At 48.8% G+C, this 17,845-nt stretch overlaps 1 protein-coding gene across 4 annotated transcripts in view; it reads left to right on the top strand.

The window, feature by feature from the left end:
* Positions 1 to 17,845, top strand: part of PCNT (pericentrin) — a 105,603-nt gene that overhangs the window by 2,439 nt on the left and 85,319 nt on the right. For all 4 annotated transcript variants that reach the window (XM_070796371.1, XM_070796361.1, XM_070796357.1 and 1 more), the window contains exons 2-10: positions 237 to 443; positions 5,142 to 5,219; positions 8,060 to 8,261; positions 10,090 to 10,145; positions 11,145 to 11,319; positions 11,780 to 11,916; positions 13,929 to 14,040; positions 15,458 to 15,701; positions 15,943 to 16,018. In XM_070796371.1, coding sequence (XP_070652472.1) covers positions 237 to 443; positions 5,142 to 5,219; positions 8,060 to 8,261; positions 10,090 to 10,145; positions 11,145 to 11,319; positions 11,780 to 11,916; positions 13,929 to 14,040; positions 15,458 to 15,701; positions 15,943 to 16,018 — 1,287 coding nt within the window. The remainder of the gene's footprint in view (positions 1 to 236; positions 444 to 5,141; positions 5,220 to 8,059; positions 8,262 to 10,089; positions 10,146 to 11,144; positions 11,320 to 11,779; positions 11,917 to 13,928; positions 14,041 to 15,457; positions 15,702 to 15,942; positions 16,019 to 17,845) is intronic.

The following is a 17,845-nucleotide window of genomic DNA, read 5'->3' on the forward strand; positions in this document are numbered from 1 at the left end:
TTAACCATCCTCACTGTTAGGTTCTTCAATGTGACTCTGAATCCCAGTACCTCGATGTTGATGGCGGCCGTGTTTGGGGGGCAAGGACCCGGGTGACGTGTGTCTGGCCAGGTGTGGCCGCGTGGGCTGCGCGGGCCGCAGGGCCTCATGCTCCCCGCAAGCTCACTCACCTTGTGGTTCTGTTGCTTCTTCCTTGCTTACCTTTGTCTCTGCTACTTTTCTGCATTTCTGCGCAGCTTGCTCACTTCAGACAGAGAAAAACAAAAGGCGACTGTACGCATTCGAAGAAAACGCCGGCGAAGAGGAAGGGCACGACTGTCAATGCGCCTGTCACGGAGGAGAGTCCGGTAGCTGCGCCCGGGAACGCTGGGCCCCTGGGAGGCCTGGACATTGGCAAGAACCCGACCTGCAGTGACACCCCTGATGGCACTGAAGCCGCTCAGGTGCATTTAGTCAGCTTTGTGTTTTCGTATTTTGCTTATCTTGTAGTTCTTGCGAGCCTAATGTGCTGAAAGTGGTGTTGGGTCTGTTTTTGTCCATCCAAAGTTAGGGAAAGAGGGTTTTACTCTATCTTGCAGATGGGGAGTATATTTTTGTAGTTACTTACAGTTAAAAGTTGTTTCTTCATCATGTGATTTTGAAATGTTGAATGGTTGTTTGAAGGCGAGTGTCGGTGTTGGTGATGCTATGGTAACAGAAGCTTGACAAGTGTGGGCTCCTCAGGTGTGGCTGTGCAGCAGCCCCTCTGACACTTAAACCGTAACGTCCTTTCATGTGCTCTCAAATCCGCCTCGTTCTTGGTTGTAGCCTTCCCCTTCTTTCTGAACGTGGAATGAGGAGGCAAGGGGTGAAGGCATCCCAGAAACGTTGTCTTGTCTGCTGCTTGAGGCCCTGTGGCTGCAGGGGCAGGTGTGGACCTGGGTGTGCAGGGTGCCTGGCCTCACGGGGCCTGTCGAGGGCCTGCGTGGGGGCTGTCCCTGGGGCCTCCTCTCGCCTGTATTATGAGCAAGGGGCCTAGAACCAGGAGGATCTGTTGCTTATGTGTGGCAGGGGCAGGGCAGGGGTTGGCTAGAATGAGCAGAACACTGGTGGCCAAGGGCAGACTGCCTGAAAACCATGTTGTATTTGCACTGCCTGACTGAGAAAAAATGGGGTGATTACTGAGTAGTTTATGATATTCTACCTACAAACCTAGAGTGCTGCTTTCGGCAAATGGGAAGGCCTTGTCACGGTGCTGCGACTTTGCCCGGGAGCTGCTGCAGAATTCTGGTGCCTGAGCCTCTGGACCAGACTGTGCCCGGCTGACTCGCCCTCCATTGCCTGTGCTCTCAGAGACCTGAGACTGGATTTCAGTTGCTGTTCATGCTTGTCTTCTTGTTGCTTCTCTGGGGTAGAGCTGTGGATCTCAGTAGCCTTGTCTTGTTGCAGCTAAGTACGCGAACTCCATGTTGAGGGGGCCAGGCACTTACTCTCAGTGGCTTTTCTTTGTATGTTTCTTGCCTAGGCTCTTTGAGGAGAAAGGCTCATAGTGTAAGTTAGCATTTATTATTTCGTATCTTTACTTTCAAATTAGACAAGTCTTTTTTTTTTTTTTTAATTTTAACTTAAAACTTTTGTATTTTTCAGCTGTTTGTTTTAAAATAATGTTAGAGCTACAAAAAGTTTGTAAAAAATAGCAGAGTTCCTAGATATCCCTCACCTAGATTCCTGAAACATTGATATCCATGTAATCACAATATAAATGATTATGCAGTTTCAGTAAACATTGAAACAATACTGTGAGCTAATTGACAGAGCTTTTTCTAATTCTTCCCATTTTTTCTGGTCCAGGATTCTATGTTGCAATTCAGTGCCTTGTCACCTTAGTCTCCTCCAGTCTGGACAGTTTCTTAGTCTTCCTTTGTGTTTTATAAGTTTGACCTTTGTGGGCTGCTAGCTAGTTGTGTGGTAGGATCCCTGTCAGTTTGGCTCTGTTTGATATTTTCTCCTGATTGAAGTCAGGTAGTACATTTTAGCAGGAACGCTGTGGAGGTAATGATGTTGCCTGCCAGGGGTGTCTGAGAAGAGGCATGGGTGGTATGTCTCACTACTGGGGGGCCTGCCAGATTTCTTCTGATAGAAAAGTTTCTGTTTTTCCTGTTGTAGTTAATAAGTATATAGTGTGGAGGTACTTGGAGATCCTGTAAACATTCTGTCACTTTTAGCTTTCATTGAGGACTCTTACCTGTAGTAACTACTGTGGTGTTGGCTGGATGATGACTTTGTTTCCATCATTCCACCTGCATATGTTAATTGGTGTTTTACTCTAAGGAGGAACTGTTGCTCCTCCCCAACTTGTTTATTTATTCAATAATTTCTATCAGTATGGACTGCTAGATACTTATTCTATTTTGGGTTTTAATCCATCGTATCAGTGTTTATTTTGTTGCTGAAACACATACATTTGGCCATTGGGAGGGCCTTTGGATTGGCATCTGTGACCTTTCAACATGTGCTCATTGTTGGCTGGCACCTACTTCCATACTTTCTGCGCCAAGACTTTCCAGGCTTAATTGGTTCTTTCCCTTCTACAGCCCCAAACCAGTCATTTCTTCTAGGAGCCCTGGTACCTTTTGGTGGAGAATGGTTTTAGAAGCCAAGATTTGTGTGCTCAGTGCGCTTATTGCTAGCAGGGTGTAGTTGCTTCTGCGCTGTTTCAAAAGAGAGCAGGAAAATATAAGTAAATGTATATTCAAACACATCTGTACATATTTCTTTATTTGTATGTATAGTAAAAATCATAAATTAATAGTAATATCTTCAATTTTAATACAACAGTACAAATTTTGTTTTCGTTTTCCCCCTCTTTACTTTTCACTCCTTTTACCCATAGTGAGAAACCTGACATCCTTATTTACAATATCTTTATTTACTCAGTCTTAAAATACACATAAATAAGCTTCAGTTCTCATGCTTATGAAAAACAAATTTGTTAACTAAAGTGGAATATTTGTTTATATTAGCTTTCCCCACTTTTTGAATGTTTGCTTTACACCACGTCGCTTTTATAAAAGGCCAAATTAATACCTGTTTTTTGCTAACTGAAAGAAATCCAGAGAGGATTTTCACTTTTATGAAGGAATGCAATTGATTCTTTAAGGCCATTTTGGCTTATGAGAACTTTCTTAGGAAGGCTCAACTTTTGGTCTTGGGGGAACCTGTGGTTCTTTTTTGTCTTTATTGTTCCAGGTTATTTGTTAGATGTAAAGAGAGTGAAAGTTGCTTAGTCGTGTCCATCTCTTTGTGACCCCATGGACTGGAGTCCATGGAATTCTCCAGCCCAGAATACTGGAGTGGGTAGCTTTTCCCTTCTTCCCTTCTTGGGATATATGTACTGCAAATATTTTTCCTGGTCTTGCTTACCTAGCTTTGTTCTTAACGGTGTCTTGTGATAAGCAAATATTCTTCACTTTGATGTTGAGCTCATCACTTCTTCCTGTGGTTAGTGATTTCTGTGTCCTGTCCAAAAGATCTCTCCTGTCCTCTGGTTGTGAAGACCGTCTTCCGTGTCTGCTTGAGGCTTTCTGGCCTGGTTTCTGTGTTTAATTCCGTGATCTGTCTCAAGTTACTTTCTGTGTTTAGAGCACCTTGACTTGTAGAAGAATAGTTTATAGTCTTGCTGGTTTTGAGTGTTTTATAAATAGAATAACCCAGTATGCTAGCTTCACATTTGCTGGGCTGTTTAAAGTTTTTGGCCATGTCAAATGGCATTGTGGGATCTTAGGTCCCTTACCAGGATTTGATGGAGCAGGAAATGGTAACCTACTCCAGTACTCCTGCTTGGAAAATTCCATGGATGGAGGAGCCTGGTAGGCTACAGTCCATGGGGTCGCAAAGAGTCGGACATGACTGAGTGACTTCACTTTCTTTCTTTCCATAGTTGCTTTTGGAGAGGGAAATGGCAACCCACTCTAGTGTTCCTGGAGAATCCCACGGACAGAGGGGCCTGGTGGGCTACAGCGTATGGGGTTGCAAAGAGTTGGACACGACTAAGCAACTACTACACACACACACCAGAATTTGAACCAGTGCCCCCTGCTGGGGAAGCTCAGAGTCCTAACCACTATACTGCCAGGGAAGCCCCTCCCTGAATTGTCATCTCGAAAGCAGAACATGGAGATGGTCTCTCCAGTCACGTAGAAAACTGGAGGAGAGATGAGTTCATTACCCCTTGCCCTTCTAGGTGGTTCCTCTGCTTCCTCATTATTTAAGGCATTGTTGGCATGCTTGGGAATAACTGAATTGACGGATTTATCCTTATGATGATGAAACAGCATTGTGTTATGGGAGAAGCAGGTTGCTCAGATCCGTCTTGCATCCTAGGTAAATGCAGGGGTCTGGCAGTAATTGCAAAATAAAATGTTTTACTCTAGTTAAAAAAAAGGGGGGCGGATTTTTTTTCACTGTTCTTTGGAAGGCCTATATGAAAGATAAAATTATGCCAGCCTTCTCAAGTAGTTATAACTGCTCAGAAATGAAACTGCTAAGTGCAGTTGGGTCCAGCAGACCCTGACATTCTGACAGCAGTGAGTGATGTGTGGTCGGGTGTGGCAGCCCATATGGACGTGGTGGGAAGCCACCAGTGAGTTGACAAGGAGAGTGCACTGAGCCTTCCTGCAGATAAAAGCCCTAAATTATTGTAAATTTATGTGTCAAAACTATTGGGGGGAAATTTGTTGGAAAACTTTAAACTCAATTTTGAGGTGATTTAGAAAAACAAAATATTACTTTACAGATTTTTAAGGAAAATATTTATCAAAAAAGGAAAATCTTGAAGATGAAATATTTGAATTTGTATCAAATTAAGAGCTTAGAAAATGTGCATGAATGTGAAAGACCAGGATTTGTTGAGAAACTAAAATTTAGTGATTTAAATGTTAAGTACACAGTGAAATAAAGAAACAGAATTCATTAAAAATCATGCAGCACCATCATGAGGGAAACAAGTTACAAAAAATGTTTAGAGTTGAGACTGGTTTAGGAGGAGATTGTAGATGGACCTGGCAGGCCTAGAGTGGGGCAGAGGTGGAGGGATCGGGGGCAGAGGGGCCGGGGCTGCCCAGGTGCCGCTGTGGACTCCCCTCCTGGCCCTTCCCCGCCAGCTGCAGGAGCCCAGCAGAGAGAGGACGCCGCCGAAGCTGGATGGCCACTGTGCAGAGCAGCCCGGGGTCATGACGAAGGTGAGCTTTCCCTGGGTTCCCTCTTAAGGCGTGTCCTTGTCTCCTCCCATGCGTGGGAACTGGAGGCAGAGCTCCCTGCATGCAAGGCCTCTCTTCACGCCCTCCTCACTTGGCTGGTGGGTGTGGAGGGGGGAAACCGCCTTTCTGCCCTGCAGGTTTCTGTCATTGGTCAATGTGCTTCCCAGGCCTGGCCCACACCCCAGACGCTGCAGGGGCTGGCATGCAGGCTAGGGGTCAGTGTTACTGTCCCAGCTCCTCCCAGAGTGGTCAGTGTGACTTCGATGGATATTGAATTGATTCCTTTTTCAAATCAATTCAGTTTTGTTAGCATTTGCAAGAAAAATGATTAGATATTGACCAATATCAAAGAGTTGTCTATCTGTTTTTTTTTTTTTTAATTGAAGTATAGTTGTTTTACATTATGTTAGTTTCAGGTGTAAAGCATGGTGATTCAGTAGTTTTATAGATTATACTCCATTAGAAGTTAATACAAAATAATGATATTTTAGACACTCAATTCTAGCTGGACTCAGTTCACACTACTTGTAGCAGTGAGCAAGTTTGGTTTTTAATCTGCATTATTGCAGGAGAAATCTAGATCATAGGGCTTGGAAAAATGGTCTCTGATGGAGTCTGTAAGACCCAGTCTTAAATACACATTTCATACTTGTTTAAGCTGTGACTTATAGCATCTTTGTGGAAAAGTACACAGAACTTACATATAGCCCAACAGATGAGTACACCACGCACCGCAGGTGACCCCTCTGCTGGTCAGAGGTAGGACAGTGCTGGCTCTGATCCCTACTGTCCACCCCAAGTGAGCACTCACTTGCTGATTCTGCCGTGGAACTCTGTGTAAATGGACCTGGTCTCTTTTCTCCTTCACCTTTAGCATCTCTGCAGATGTCAGTTTAAGATGTATGTCTGGTGAATAGCATAGGGTTGATTTTTAACTGAGCCTGACAATCTGTCTTCTTATTTGGCAGTGAATTCCCTTGTATTTAATGTCATCACTGCTGTACCTGTACTTAACACCAGACATTTAATTTGGGTTTTCTGTTTGTCTTGCCTGTTTTGTTCCTTTCTTTTCACCTGTTTTGCCTTCTTTGAATTATAATTTATCATGAGATTTACAAAGAAATTGTCCTTTTATGCATTTTGAAGTAATAGTACACAGTTTCTGTTCTTTTAATGGTGAGGTTATGAAATACAGTCTATATACTTAATTTATCTAAGTATAAGTTTAATCACATTCACTTTCCTCTTGCGTAATTATTTAAACTCTGTTTTTACTTCCCTCAACCTCTATTTTTGTCATGGTCTTTTTAAAAATTGTATTAGGTTGGTACAAAAGCGATTGCGGTTTCAGGCTATGAGTTTTAAATCATTACAACTAGGCTCAAACACGTCTTTATTAATCAAAGTAGGAACTGCTATAATCAGCACATTTTTGCCAATGAGAAAAAAGATTGCTCATTCCTATAGTGTAAAAATCCATGCTTCAGGATTCAGTGAACCTTTGGAAAGCATTTTCTGCCTCCTGCTGGTTATGGAAGCATTTTCTCTGCAAAAAGTTGTTGAGATGCTTGAAGAACTGAGAGTCTTCTCGCGAGAGGTCAGGTGAATATGGTGGCTGAATCAACATCTTAGCCCGATTCATTCAACTTTTGAAGAGTTGATCACGCGTTGTTGTGGAAAAGAATTGGGGCCATTTTGTTGACCACTGCCGGCTACAGGCCTTGTAGTTTTTGGTGCATCTCATTGACTTGCTAAGCATACTTCTCAGATATAATAATGGTTTTGCTGTGATTCAGAAAGCCATAGTGGGTGAGACCTTCAGCAGACTACCGAAAAGTGACCATGACTTTTTTTTTTTTGCAAGTTTGGGTTTGGGAAGTGCTTTGGAGCTTCTTCTTGGTTCAGCCAGTGAGCTGGTTGTCCTTGGTTGTCATATAAAATCCACTTTTTGTCACACATCACAATCCGATCGAGAAATGGTTTGTTGTTGTTGCATAGAATAAGAGAAGACGATAATTCAAACCAATGATATTTTTGATTTTTGGTCAGCTCATGAAGTACTCATTTATTGAGCTTTTTTACCTTTCCAGTTTGCTTCAAATGCCAAGACTGTAAATGGTCGACAGATTCTTCAGCAACTTCTAGTGTAGTTGTAAGAGGATCAGCTTTGATGATTGCTCTGAATTGGTTGTTGTCAACTTCCAATGGCCAGCCACCGTGCTGTTCGTCTTCAAGGCTCTCGTCTCCTTTGCAAAACTTCTTGAACTTCCTTGGCACTGTACGTTCGTTAGCAGTTCTTGGGCCAAATGCGTTGTTGATGCTGTGAGTTGTCTCCACTGCTTTATGACCCATTTTGAACTCAAGAAAATTGCTTGAATTTGTTTTTTTGTCTAACATCATTTCCCTAGTTTAAAGTAATAAGTCATTAGCAGAAAAAAATTAAGCAAGAAATACTTATCAAAATGATGTATAAAGTAACCACATTTGTACCAATATCAGACAGCAAATTTCAATAATGCAAAAACCTCAATTACGTTTGTACCAACCTAGTAAAACACTCATAAGATTTATCATCTTAATGATTTTTGGGTGCACAATTCAGTGGTGTTTGTTCATTCACAGTGTTGTGCATCCTTCAGCACCATCTGTCTCCACAGCTCTTATCTCATCAACCTGAAACCATGTTCGTTGATGGCATCTCCCCAGCCCCTGGGCCACCATCCTACCATCCGTCCTTATGGTTTGACGACACTGCATGCCTCACGTGAGTGGCATGACGTTGTCTTTCATGGCGGCACGCAGCTAACCTCACTGTCCTCCAGGAGCTGGAGCTGGAGGTGCTTCGCCTGAGCCTGAGTGACATGCACGCGGCAAGGCTGGAGCGGACGCAGGCGAACCTGCAGCGCGATAAAGAGGCGGCACTGGCCGAGCTGCATGCTGAGCTCACTGGGCGGCACGCACAGGAGCGGGCCCTGCTGCAGAGCCGGGCACGCCGGGAGCTGGAGCTGGTCCGTGAGGAGGCAGGTATGCACGGTGGCTGTGCATGGGGCTGGCCGACAACCTGGGGGTGTCGACAGAAGATCCTGGCTTGAGAGCTGTGAGTTTCTTTGTCGCTTCTTCACTTTCTGTCTCTGGCCACAGTTTGTGGCCACCCCAGACCCCCATTCCCATCCTAGACCCCCATCCCAGTCCCCCATCATCATCCCAGACCTTCATCCCAGTCCCCCACTCCAGACCCCTATCTCCGCTCTGGACACCCATCTCAGACCCCCACACCAGACCCCCACCCCCATCCCAGATCCCCATCCCAGTCCCCCATCCCTGCCCTAGACACCCATCTCAGACCCCCACTCCAGACCTCCATCCCCACTCCAGACCCCCATCCCCACCCCAGACTCCCGCCCTAGATCCCTATCCCTGCCCCAGACACCAATCCCCACTCCAGACCCCCATCCCCTCCCCAGACCCTTATCTTAGACCCCCATTCTCACCTCAGACCCACACCCCAGACCCCCATCGCTACCCCAGACCTGCATCCCTGCCTTAGACCCCCAACCTGGACCTCTATCCCCTACTGGACCCCAGCACTGCCCCAGACCCCTCCGCCCACCCATACCCCACCCCTGGCTCCTCACTGTGCTCAAAGGCCGTCTCACTGCTGGTGGCACCTCAGGCGCCTTTCAATCTTGCAGTTCTCTGGCCTTAAAGTGAACTTTTATGTTGTCATTTTTTATGTTTCTTGGTACATTTTTTGTTGGTATTTTTGTAAAAATCAATTTTATGTAATAGTTTTATTGAGCTGTAATTTATGTACCATATAACTCACCTGTTTAAAACTGTTTCAAGGCAGCACTTTGGTGGCTTTTCTTGTTTTTTCTGCTCAGAACGTTTTTCCCCCAGAAGAGTCCCTGGGCTGTTTTCTCTGACCCACCTTGGGTTGCAGAGTCTTCCTTTCCTTCCCCCCCCCCCCCGCTACCCCCCAGAAGCATCCTCCTCAGTCCTCTGACGCATCTTCATGGAGATTCAGGCAAACACAAGGAGATTATTCCATGTCCTCCCCTGCTTTTGTTAAGTTTTAAAAATATGAAATATGCTTGTCCTAGGCCTGTTTTGATGCTGTTTCCTCTACCAGCACCCCTGGGAACAGTCCCCAGAGAGGCCCATCTGCCCTCCACTCCCTGGACTCTGCCACGGGCAGGGCCCCCATGGACCTGGTGGAACCTGCCCTTGCAGGGTGGTGGCTGGATCTCTGCATGGATCCCGGGCTTGCTGGGCCACCCTCCCAGCACCTGGTGGTGCTGGCTGTCACCTGCTGCTGCTCCCCTGGCCCAGTTCACCTTCTCCTCTGCCCCTGGCGCCTGGCACCTCTTTTCTAGTGCTTTTTCCCTCCCGGTGGACAGCTGTTGGGACCTGAAACGTCTTTACCTGTCTCCCTTTACTTACTGTCCAGCACCCAGCCTGGAAGCTGGCCCTGCAGGATCCTTGGACTCCAGGCCCTGGGTGTGCATGGGGTCCGGTGCAGGGCCGACTGGCCGAGGTTCTACTAGCAGAAGGATGAGGTGGGCTCAGTGATCTGTGAGGCCCAGAGCCAGCCTCACATGACCCTCCTAGACTGTTGCTCTGGCTGGACGTCTCCTGTGCTCTGTTGGGCACGAGAGTGATTGCTAATCAGAGCGGCCATCTTCACCATCTCGATTCTCTCAGGTGCATCCTGTCCTGTCCTGTCAGTGCTGGCGAGTGTCCTGTGGAGTGGCCTGTGGTGCTGGAGCCTTGTCCTCTCTGGGGAACCAGACTGTGGGGAAGTCTGAGCCTCGGTGATCCGAGCCACTTGTCATGTTTGTTTGTCTTGCAGCTGAGCTGAAGGAGAAGCTACAATCAGAAATAGAAAAAAACGCCCAGATGATGGAGGTACATAGGATGGGAAAATGTCATTCTGTGTAGGTGGTATTTCCCTCACCCCCCGGGGTCTCGCACTTGATTCTCACAATGCAGTCATAGCTGGAGTCGCCAGGGCAGTGTGGCGCACTGCTCTCTCTGCCCAGCGTGGATTCCTCAGCAACTGCTCGTGTCTTTTGTGTGGCCTGATGTGATGGGAGGCTCTTCCCTCCCGTCTGGCTTCTGAGCAGCCCTGCGGCCTGGCCCTGGCTGTGCTCGGGACACAGACCTCGGTCCTCAGGGACAGGAGACACGGACACCACTTAGGAAGCTGTGGTGGGGTGGAGATACGGGACGAGCGTCCCTGAGGGTGAAGGCGGAAGCCAGTGTGCTGACAGCGCTGAGCACGCCAGCTGGTGCTCTGCTTGTCCTGCTGCTCCCACTCCATGCCCCCTTTTGGGGGTAAGAGTTCTGATTTAGGGTGTAACAGGATTAGCTCTTTTCTGAGGAAGTCCCTCAGCAAACTTTTGACTCTTGTGACCCATCCCTTTTTCAAGTCCCCCTTTGTAGAAGAGTTCTTGGCGCTGGTGACGGCAGTGGAAGCGGGTGGTGGTGGGGACTGTGTCCTGGCCACTCTGGACAGGTGGCAAGTGGAGGACAGCCTCAGGCCCCAGCTCAGGGCACCCTCAGTCCCAGTTGTCCAGCTCGGGGCGCTTGGGCAGAGTCTGGCCCTGTAGAGCTGGGTGGCATTGCTGTAGTGCCTGGGTCTGTGTGGGTGACAGATGCCTGGCTTGTCAGCTGAGTTCCTGTGCTTCTGCTCTGAGGCCACTTCTGTTTCTGGCGGCGGTCCAGGCCCTCATGTCCTGGGATGTTTGCCTGCTGCTGTTCCTGTCTGACTGGACGTCTCAAGCCGCATGCTGTACTCACAGTCTTGTCTGAGCAGGGATGACTGGGTTTTGAATGCGAGGTTGAAATAGTTTTACCTCAGTAATCAACTGTTGGCTATCATTTCCTCTTTCTCATTTAAATTAGATTCTGAAGCAAGACTGGGAATCCGAGAGAGACTCGTGTTTAGAAAACCTACGCCAAGAATTATTGGAAAAGCATCGGTCAGAACTGGAGAATTTACAAAACCAGTTTAAGAAAGAATTGGCACAACAGAAAGCTGAATTTGAGAAGGTTTTTCAAGCCAAAAATCAAGCTGAATGTGAGTCTTTAAGTAAAATGAGCAAGTTTGGAGGGGCTGGTTTTCCTGTGTCATCTAGAGAGACTGCCATGTGAGGGACCAGCAGAACACAGCCAGTGTGGTCCTGCCTCATGGGTCTCAGGCCTCTCGGGTTCCCTGAAATTTCCAGAATCCTTTGTTTCAGAGACAGTTTTTACGTGTTCTACTACTGGAACATGTTTGTTTTGCTACCAAACAAGTAATATGCAGTTGTTCACTTTCTGTTAGACGGTGACACCCACTCGCAGTAGGCACTGTCTGCTGGCCTGTGCCTTCCCCTTCCCCCTTGCCTCCCTCTGTCCTAGAGGAGAGTGGAGTCCTAAGAACAGAGTCTTGAGAAAACAGGGTCTGCAGGGAGCCTGGGGACACGCGGTGCGTACAGCTGTTGCTGCAGGTGGAGGACACTGTGCCATCACAAACTGAGGCCCCGGCCCGTTGGCAGGTTCCCTTCAGACGCAGGAGGCGCAACACGAGGCCTCCCTGAGCAAGCTGCGTGCAGACCTGCAGCTGGAGCACTGCCAGTACTTGGAGGAGCTGGAGCGGAAATTCCGAAAGAAGGAAAAGGAGAACCAGCTTGAGGTAGGCACCCGCTTCTTTATTTGAATTGTCAGTGCAGGAGGGAGTTGAGGAGACCTTGGATTGGATTCACGCTCTGTCATCAGCCAAAACTTAAGCCCTAATTTGTGTTACATGTTTTTTTACTTTTAAATCGAGGTTTAGGTGATTTACAATATTGTGTGAGTTTTAGACGTACAACATAGTGATTCCCAATTTTTAAAGATTATATTTTATTTATAGCTATTATAAAACATTGTCTGTATTCTCAGTGTTATACAATATAGTTGATTTTATACCTAATTATACTTAATAGTTTGTACCTCTTAATCCCCTCCCCTAACTTGCTTCTCTCCCCTTCCCCTCTCCTCATTGATGATCATAGTTCGTTCTTTATAACTGTGAGTCTTTTTGTACATATATTTGTTTTATTTTTTAGATTGCACACGTTACTGATAACATACAGTATTTGTCTTTCTCCTTCTGGCTTGTTTCACTTGGTGTAGTATTCTCCAGTCCATCCATGTTTCTGTGGATTGCAGTATTTTTTTTTTTTTTTTTATGGCTGTGCCGGCAGCCATGTTCCATTATGGGATTCCCACATGGCTCAGTGGTAAGGAACCCGCTGGCCAATGAAGGAGACCTAGGAGATACAGGTTCAATCTCTGGGTCAGGCAATCCACAGGCAATCCACAGGCAATCCACTGGCAATCCACTCCAGTATTCTTGCCTGGAGAATGAGCCTGGTGGGCTGCAGTCCATGGAGTCACAAGAGTCAGACATGACTGAGCGACTGCACATGCAGGCAGCACTCCATTATATATGTGTCCACGTCTTTTTTATCCATTTGTCAGTGGATACTTAGGTTGCTTCGGGATGCGTGTATCTTTTTAAATTAGTTTTTCCATTATTTCGGGTGTATACCCAAGAGTTGCTGGGTCATATGGCAGTTTTGTTTTTAGTTTTTTGAGGGACCTCCATACTCTAAGCCCTAATTTAAAGGGACTCTCAGTATTTGCTGAGGCAGTAGGTAGCCACATCAGGAGGTAAAGTCTGTGACTGTGACTTAATGATGTTGTCCAGTCCTACCCTTGGAGAAGGCTCCGGCCATCAAGGGTGCAAGGTTCTGCTGCTCACATCTTCAGAACTTTATTCCAATGCTACTCTACGTACCAAAATGTGGATGATGTGGACATATCTCACTCAAGGGCCTGAAGGGCCTTTGTCACGAAGACCAAGAGCCAAGCAGTGCCCCATGCATTGATTCAAGAAATCAGGAAGTGACTGGGAGACTGGCAGGAGTTAGCTGAGGCTGGTGCATGGGTTTGCAGGGAGGAGAGTCATGGAGCCCAGGAGGAGCCGGATCTGGCCCTGCTGTGCTGGCTCCTGTCTCTCCTCCAGACAGAGGGCAGCCTGGCCGGGCGGGGCCTGCGGCAGCCCCCCATCCTGGAGACAGGCAGCCAGAGGGGCATCTTCTGTCCTGTGCCTTGAAAAAGGAAGGGCCCATTTCATAGGCAGTGGGCACCTGCAGGCCTGCATGACCCTCACTCCCTTGGAGGCTTAGCCCCACGCTGGTGACTTGGGGAGCCTGGCAGCCACTCCAACCCAGGCCCCCAGGAGGGCGGGTGGTGCACCTCAGCTCCAGTGGTGCAGGGTTGGCTGGCACGTGGTACACACCCAGTGTGCAAGCTCTGTTTACTCTGAAAGAGGAGATGCTTCCCAGGGAGGTTGACCAGGCAACTTGGAGAAAACCAAACAGGCTGCATGGGGGTAAGGGACCAAGGTCATAGACGGGGAAGGGGGCCAGTGGGAGGGGCTCCTCTACCCTCCTTGACAAAGTAGGGGGCAGGTCTCTGCAGGGAACGAGGCCACAGCCTGAGAGGCATCCACATGTGAGACCATGGCTGCCATGGATTCCTCTGGATGGTCTCGGGGCTGCCGATTGGGGGATGGGGTGGACTTGGGTTGAGGCAGCTGCATGTTCTCACCTGGTGCCAGGGCCACAACCTGGCACCCACACTGTGCCTGCTTTCCAGCTGGAGAGGCTGCGTGCATCCTATGAGGAGCTGCAGGCTCGGTCCCGGGAGGAGATCCAGTGCCTGGGGGCCCAGCTGGAGTCCGCGAGGTCCAGCAGGCAGGAGCTGAGTGGTGAGCACCTTGTCTTCCCAGTCCAGGTCCCCGGAAGGGAAAGCTGCAGTTTGAACTGCTGAAACCCCAAAAGAAGTTAACAGTTTTGCAAACCCCAAAAGAAGTTAACAGTTTTGCAAGCCCCAAAAAGTGGTCTTGTAAACCTGTGTGCGTTTTGAGGTCTGTGGGGTCACTGTGTGGAGCTGTGGCGGCCCCTGGGCTTCACCATAGGCGAGCTAGCGATGATTCTGGAAGCCGACACGCACTGTTCACACGTGAGCCTGGGCTCCTGTTGAGGCTTGGTTAAGCACTGTGGGAACGCTGTTCTCACGCGGGAACTCGGGGCACAGCTGTGCCTTGCTGCGTATCACCTCCTGGGCCTGCAGGCTCTCCTGTGGCAAGTGTTGTCGGGCTCCTGTGGCTCTGAGCTCTGATTTTGGAGGGTGATGCCACGTTTACTGAGGGCACAAGACCCAGTCAAGAGCACAGGGCCAGGAGGTGTGGGCTTGTCTGCTGCTCTGCACACAGGCCTCAAACAGTAGGATCTGCCCTGTTGTGTTGTTGGGAACAAAGGACAGAGTTAGGAGAAAGGACCCGAGATCACTCCTGATGGCTGTGGGGTGCATAGGCTCCACGTGCCCTGTACCCGCCCTGTGGTCCCTGGGAGAGGGCGGCTCCAGGCAGAGCTGGTGGACTGACTGGAGGCTGGGCTTCAGACGTGCTTTCACACAGGGGTCACAGCCTGAGTGCTGCCTCTGCGGCCTCCCCTGTGTGGCTACGGCCCTCGTGGGGGACATAGATTTGGGACAGTGACTGTCTCCTTCCCCATTATTTGAAAGCTGATCACTGGCTGCGGTGGGCCAGCTGGCAGCACCTCTTAATCAGAATAGTGGTGGTGGTGACAGTTGTTTATGGTCTGTATTACTGTTCTTTTGCTGTAAACAAAACACCACCATCTCAGCAGCTTAAAACCACCCACATTTATTAGCATGGAAATCTGAGCTGGCGTGGCTGTTTCTGCCCAGGGTCATCCACAGCTGAGGTCAAGGTTCTGGGCTCTGCCATGACCTGACTTCCCGTTGACAGAATCCAGTGCTGTGGGACCGAGGTCCCATCTCCTGCTGGCTGGTGGCCCAGAGGCGGCCCCTCCTCTGTCTTCAGAGCCCCCGTGGCTTGGGGAGCCAGCCTGAGAAAGCCCTCTGCCCTCGAGGGGCACTGGGGTTTGCTGAGGCCGCCTGGGTGGTCTCCCTGGTAGTCTTCCTGCTCCAGGCCCTGTGCTCCTAGCACAAGCCCTGGGGGCCTTTGTCCATTCACAGGTTTTGGGGTGGAATGGGGCCCCCGCTTTACACTTCTGCTCTGGCCCTTCACTATGGGGTCTTCAGTGTCTCATTTCCCTGAGTGCCGTGTCTGAGATGCTCGCTTGTGTCCACCCATAAAGAGTTGCGTGAGCAGCTCCTGGCCCGGGCATCTCATGTGGAGGAGCTGGAGCTCCTGAAGAGAGACTTGGAGCAGCAGCAGCAGCAGGAGAGGAGCCGGCACGAGTCCGAACTGGAGCAGCTGAGGCTCTATTTCGAAGAGAAGCTGAGGGAGGCTGAGCAGAGCTACCAGGAGGACCTGACCCTGTTGCAGCGGCGCCTGCAGGAGGGAAGGGATGACTCCCTGCTGGAGGCCATGGGAACCAGGTGAGTGGCTTCCAGCCCAGCCCAGCGCAGGAGAACACACTGATGTTTGGGTCTTGGCATGGTGATGTTGAAGCTGACGCTGGTCTGACCTGCATGTGGGTGTGGTTGGTGACATCTGGCCAAAGTGGGTGGACATTGCCCTGCAGATTGGCACAGAAGTGGGGTCCCAGGGACAGTGGGATTCAGTGGCAAGGTACCACGTCAGGCTCTTACAATACAGCTTCTCTCTGAATTGACCCAGTGCCTGTTTGGAAGAGACATCAGAAGAAGAAAGAGACCATCTTGATGGACTCAGCCTTCAGCGGGAGCAGCTTGAGGTGATGGGCCGGCTTTGTTGTGTCTTGAGGTGTGACTGACGGGACCTGAGTGTCCAGTGTTGGTGTCATGACCGGATGCCTGGGTGTGATATGAAGGGTCTCCTTGGTCAGTTTGGTGAACCTGCACCTCCACAGAGTCAGAGCATTTTTCTTTTAATGAGAACTTGTAAGATCCCTCTCTCAGTGCCTATAGATAGACATACAGTGTCGTTGACTGTACCCCTATGAGAACTTGTAAGATCTCCTCTCTCAGTGCCTATAGACAGACAGTACAATGTTGTTGACTGCACCCTGATGAGAACTTGTAAGATCTCTTTCAGTGCCCGTAGACAGACGGTACAGTGTTGTTGACTATACTCCAGTGAGAACTTGTAAGATCTCCTCTCTCAGCACCTGTAGACAGACAGTACAGTATTGTTGACTGTACCCCTATGAGAACTTGTAAGGTCTCTTCTCTCAGTGCCTGTAGACAGACAGTTCAGTGTTGTTGACTGTACCCCTTGAGAACTTGTAAGATCTCCTCTCTCAGTGTCTGTAGATAGACAGTATGCCGTTATTGACTGTTCTCTAATGACAACTTGTAAGATCTCTTCTCTCAGTGCCTGTAGATAGACAGTATGCTGTTGTTGACTGTACTCCAATGAGAACTTATAAGATCTCCTCTCTCAGTGCCTGTAGACAGACAGTACAGTGTTGTTGATCGTACCCCAATGAGAACTTGTAAGCTCTCCTCTCTCAGTACTTGTAGACAGTACAGTGTTGTTGACTGTACCCTGATGAGAACTTGTAAGCTCTCCTCTCTTAGTGCCTGTAGATAGACATAGTGTTGTTGACTGTACCCTGATGAGAACTTATAAGATCTCTCTCAGTGCCTATAGACAGACAGTACAGTGTTGTTGACTGTACCCCGATGAGAACTTGTAAGATCTCTCTCAGTGCCTGTAGACAGACATAGTGTTGTTGACTGTACCCTGATGAGAACTTGTAAGATCTCTCTCAGCGCCTGTGGATAGACATACAGTATTGTTGATTGTACCTCGATGATAAATTTTAAGATCTCCTTTCTTAGCACCTGTAGACAGATGGTATGGTGTTGTTGACTGTACCCCGATGAGAACTTGTAAGATGCCTCTCTTTGGTGCCTGCCGGCAGTGCAGCCTTGTTGACTGTACCCTGTGCTGTGCAGGCACCTGGGACTCTTATCCTCTGACTAGAAGTTTGACCCCTTCACCCACTTCGCCCACAACCCCTCTACCACCTCTGGCAACCCCCAGTCTTTTCTCCCAGAGGTGGGTTTTTAGATTCCAGACGGAAGTGAGCCCATGCAGCACTTCTCTCTCAGTCTGACTGACCCCACCTGGTGTGGCACTCTCAGGGAGCGGCCGTGTTGTCGCAGGTTCTCCTCTTCTGTGGAGGAGAACCAGGCTCTCCTGCTCTCCAGGCTGCAGGAGGAGGCAGGCTCTCCTCTTCTGTGGCCGAGTAGTAGTTCCCGTGTGGGTAGGTCTATACGTGTGTAGGTGCCACATCTTCATCTGTCTGTCTGTCTGCAAATGGACACTCGGGCTGCTTCCACGTCCTGACTGTTGTAAATAGTGCTGCTGTGAATGGTGGCGGTGCTGGTTTAGTCGCTAAGTCGGGTCCAACTCTTGCGACCGCGTGAACTGTAACCTACCAGGCTTCTCTGTCCATGGGATTCTCCAGGTGTGGGTTGCCATTTCCATCTCCACGGGATCTTTCCCACCCAGGAATCAAAACCAAGGTCTCCTGCATTGCAGGTAGATTCTCTACTGACTGAAGTATGAGGGAATCCCTGATGAATGTTGGGGT

Source organism: Bos indicus, chromosome 1, assembly GCF_029378745.1.
Source record: "Bos indicus isolate NIAB-ARS_2022 breed Sahiwal x Tharparkar chromosome 1, NIAB-ARS_B.indTharparkar_mat_pri_1.0, whole genome shotgun sequence".
Classification (NCBI taxonomy): domain Eukaryota; kingdom Metazoa; phylum Chordata; class Mammalia; order Artiodactyla; family Bovidae; genus Bos; species Bos indicus.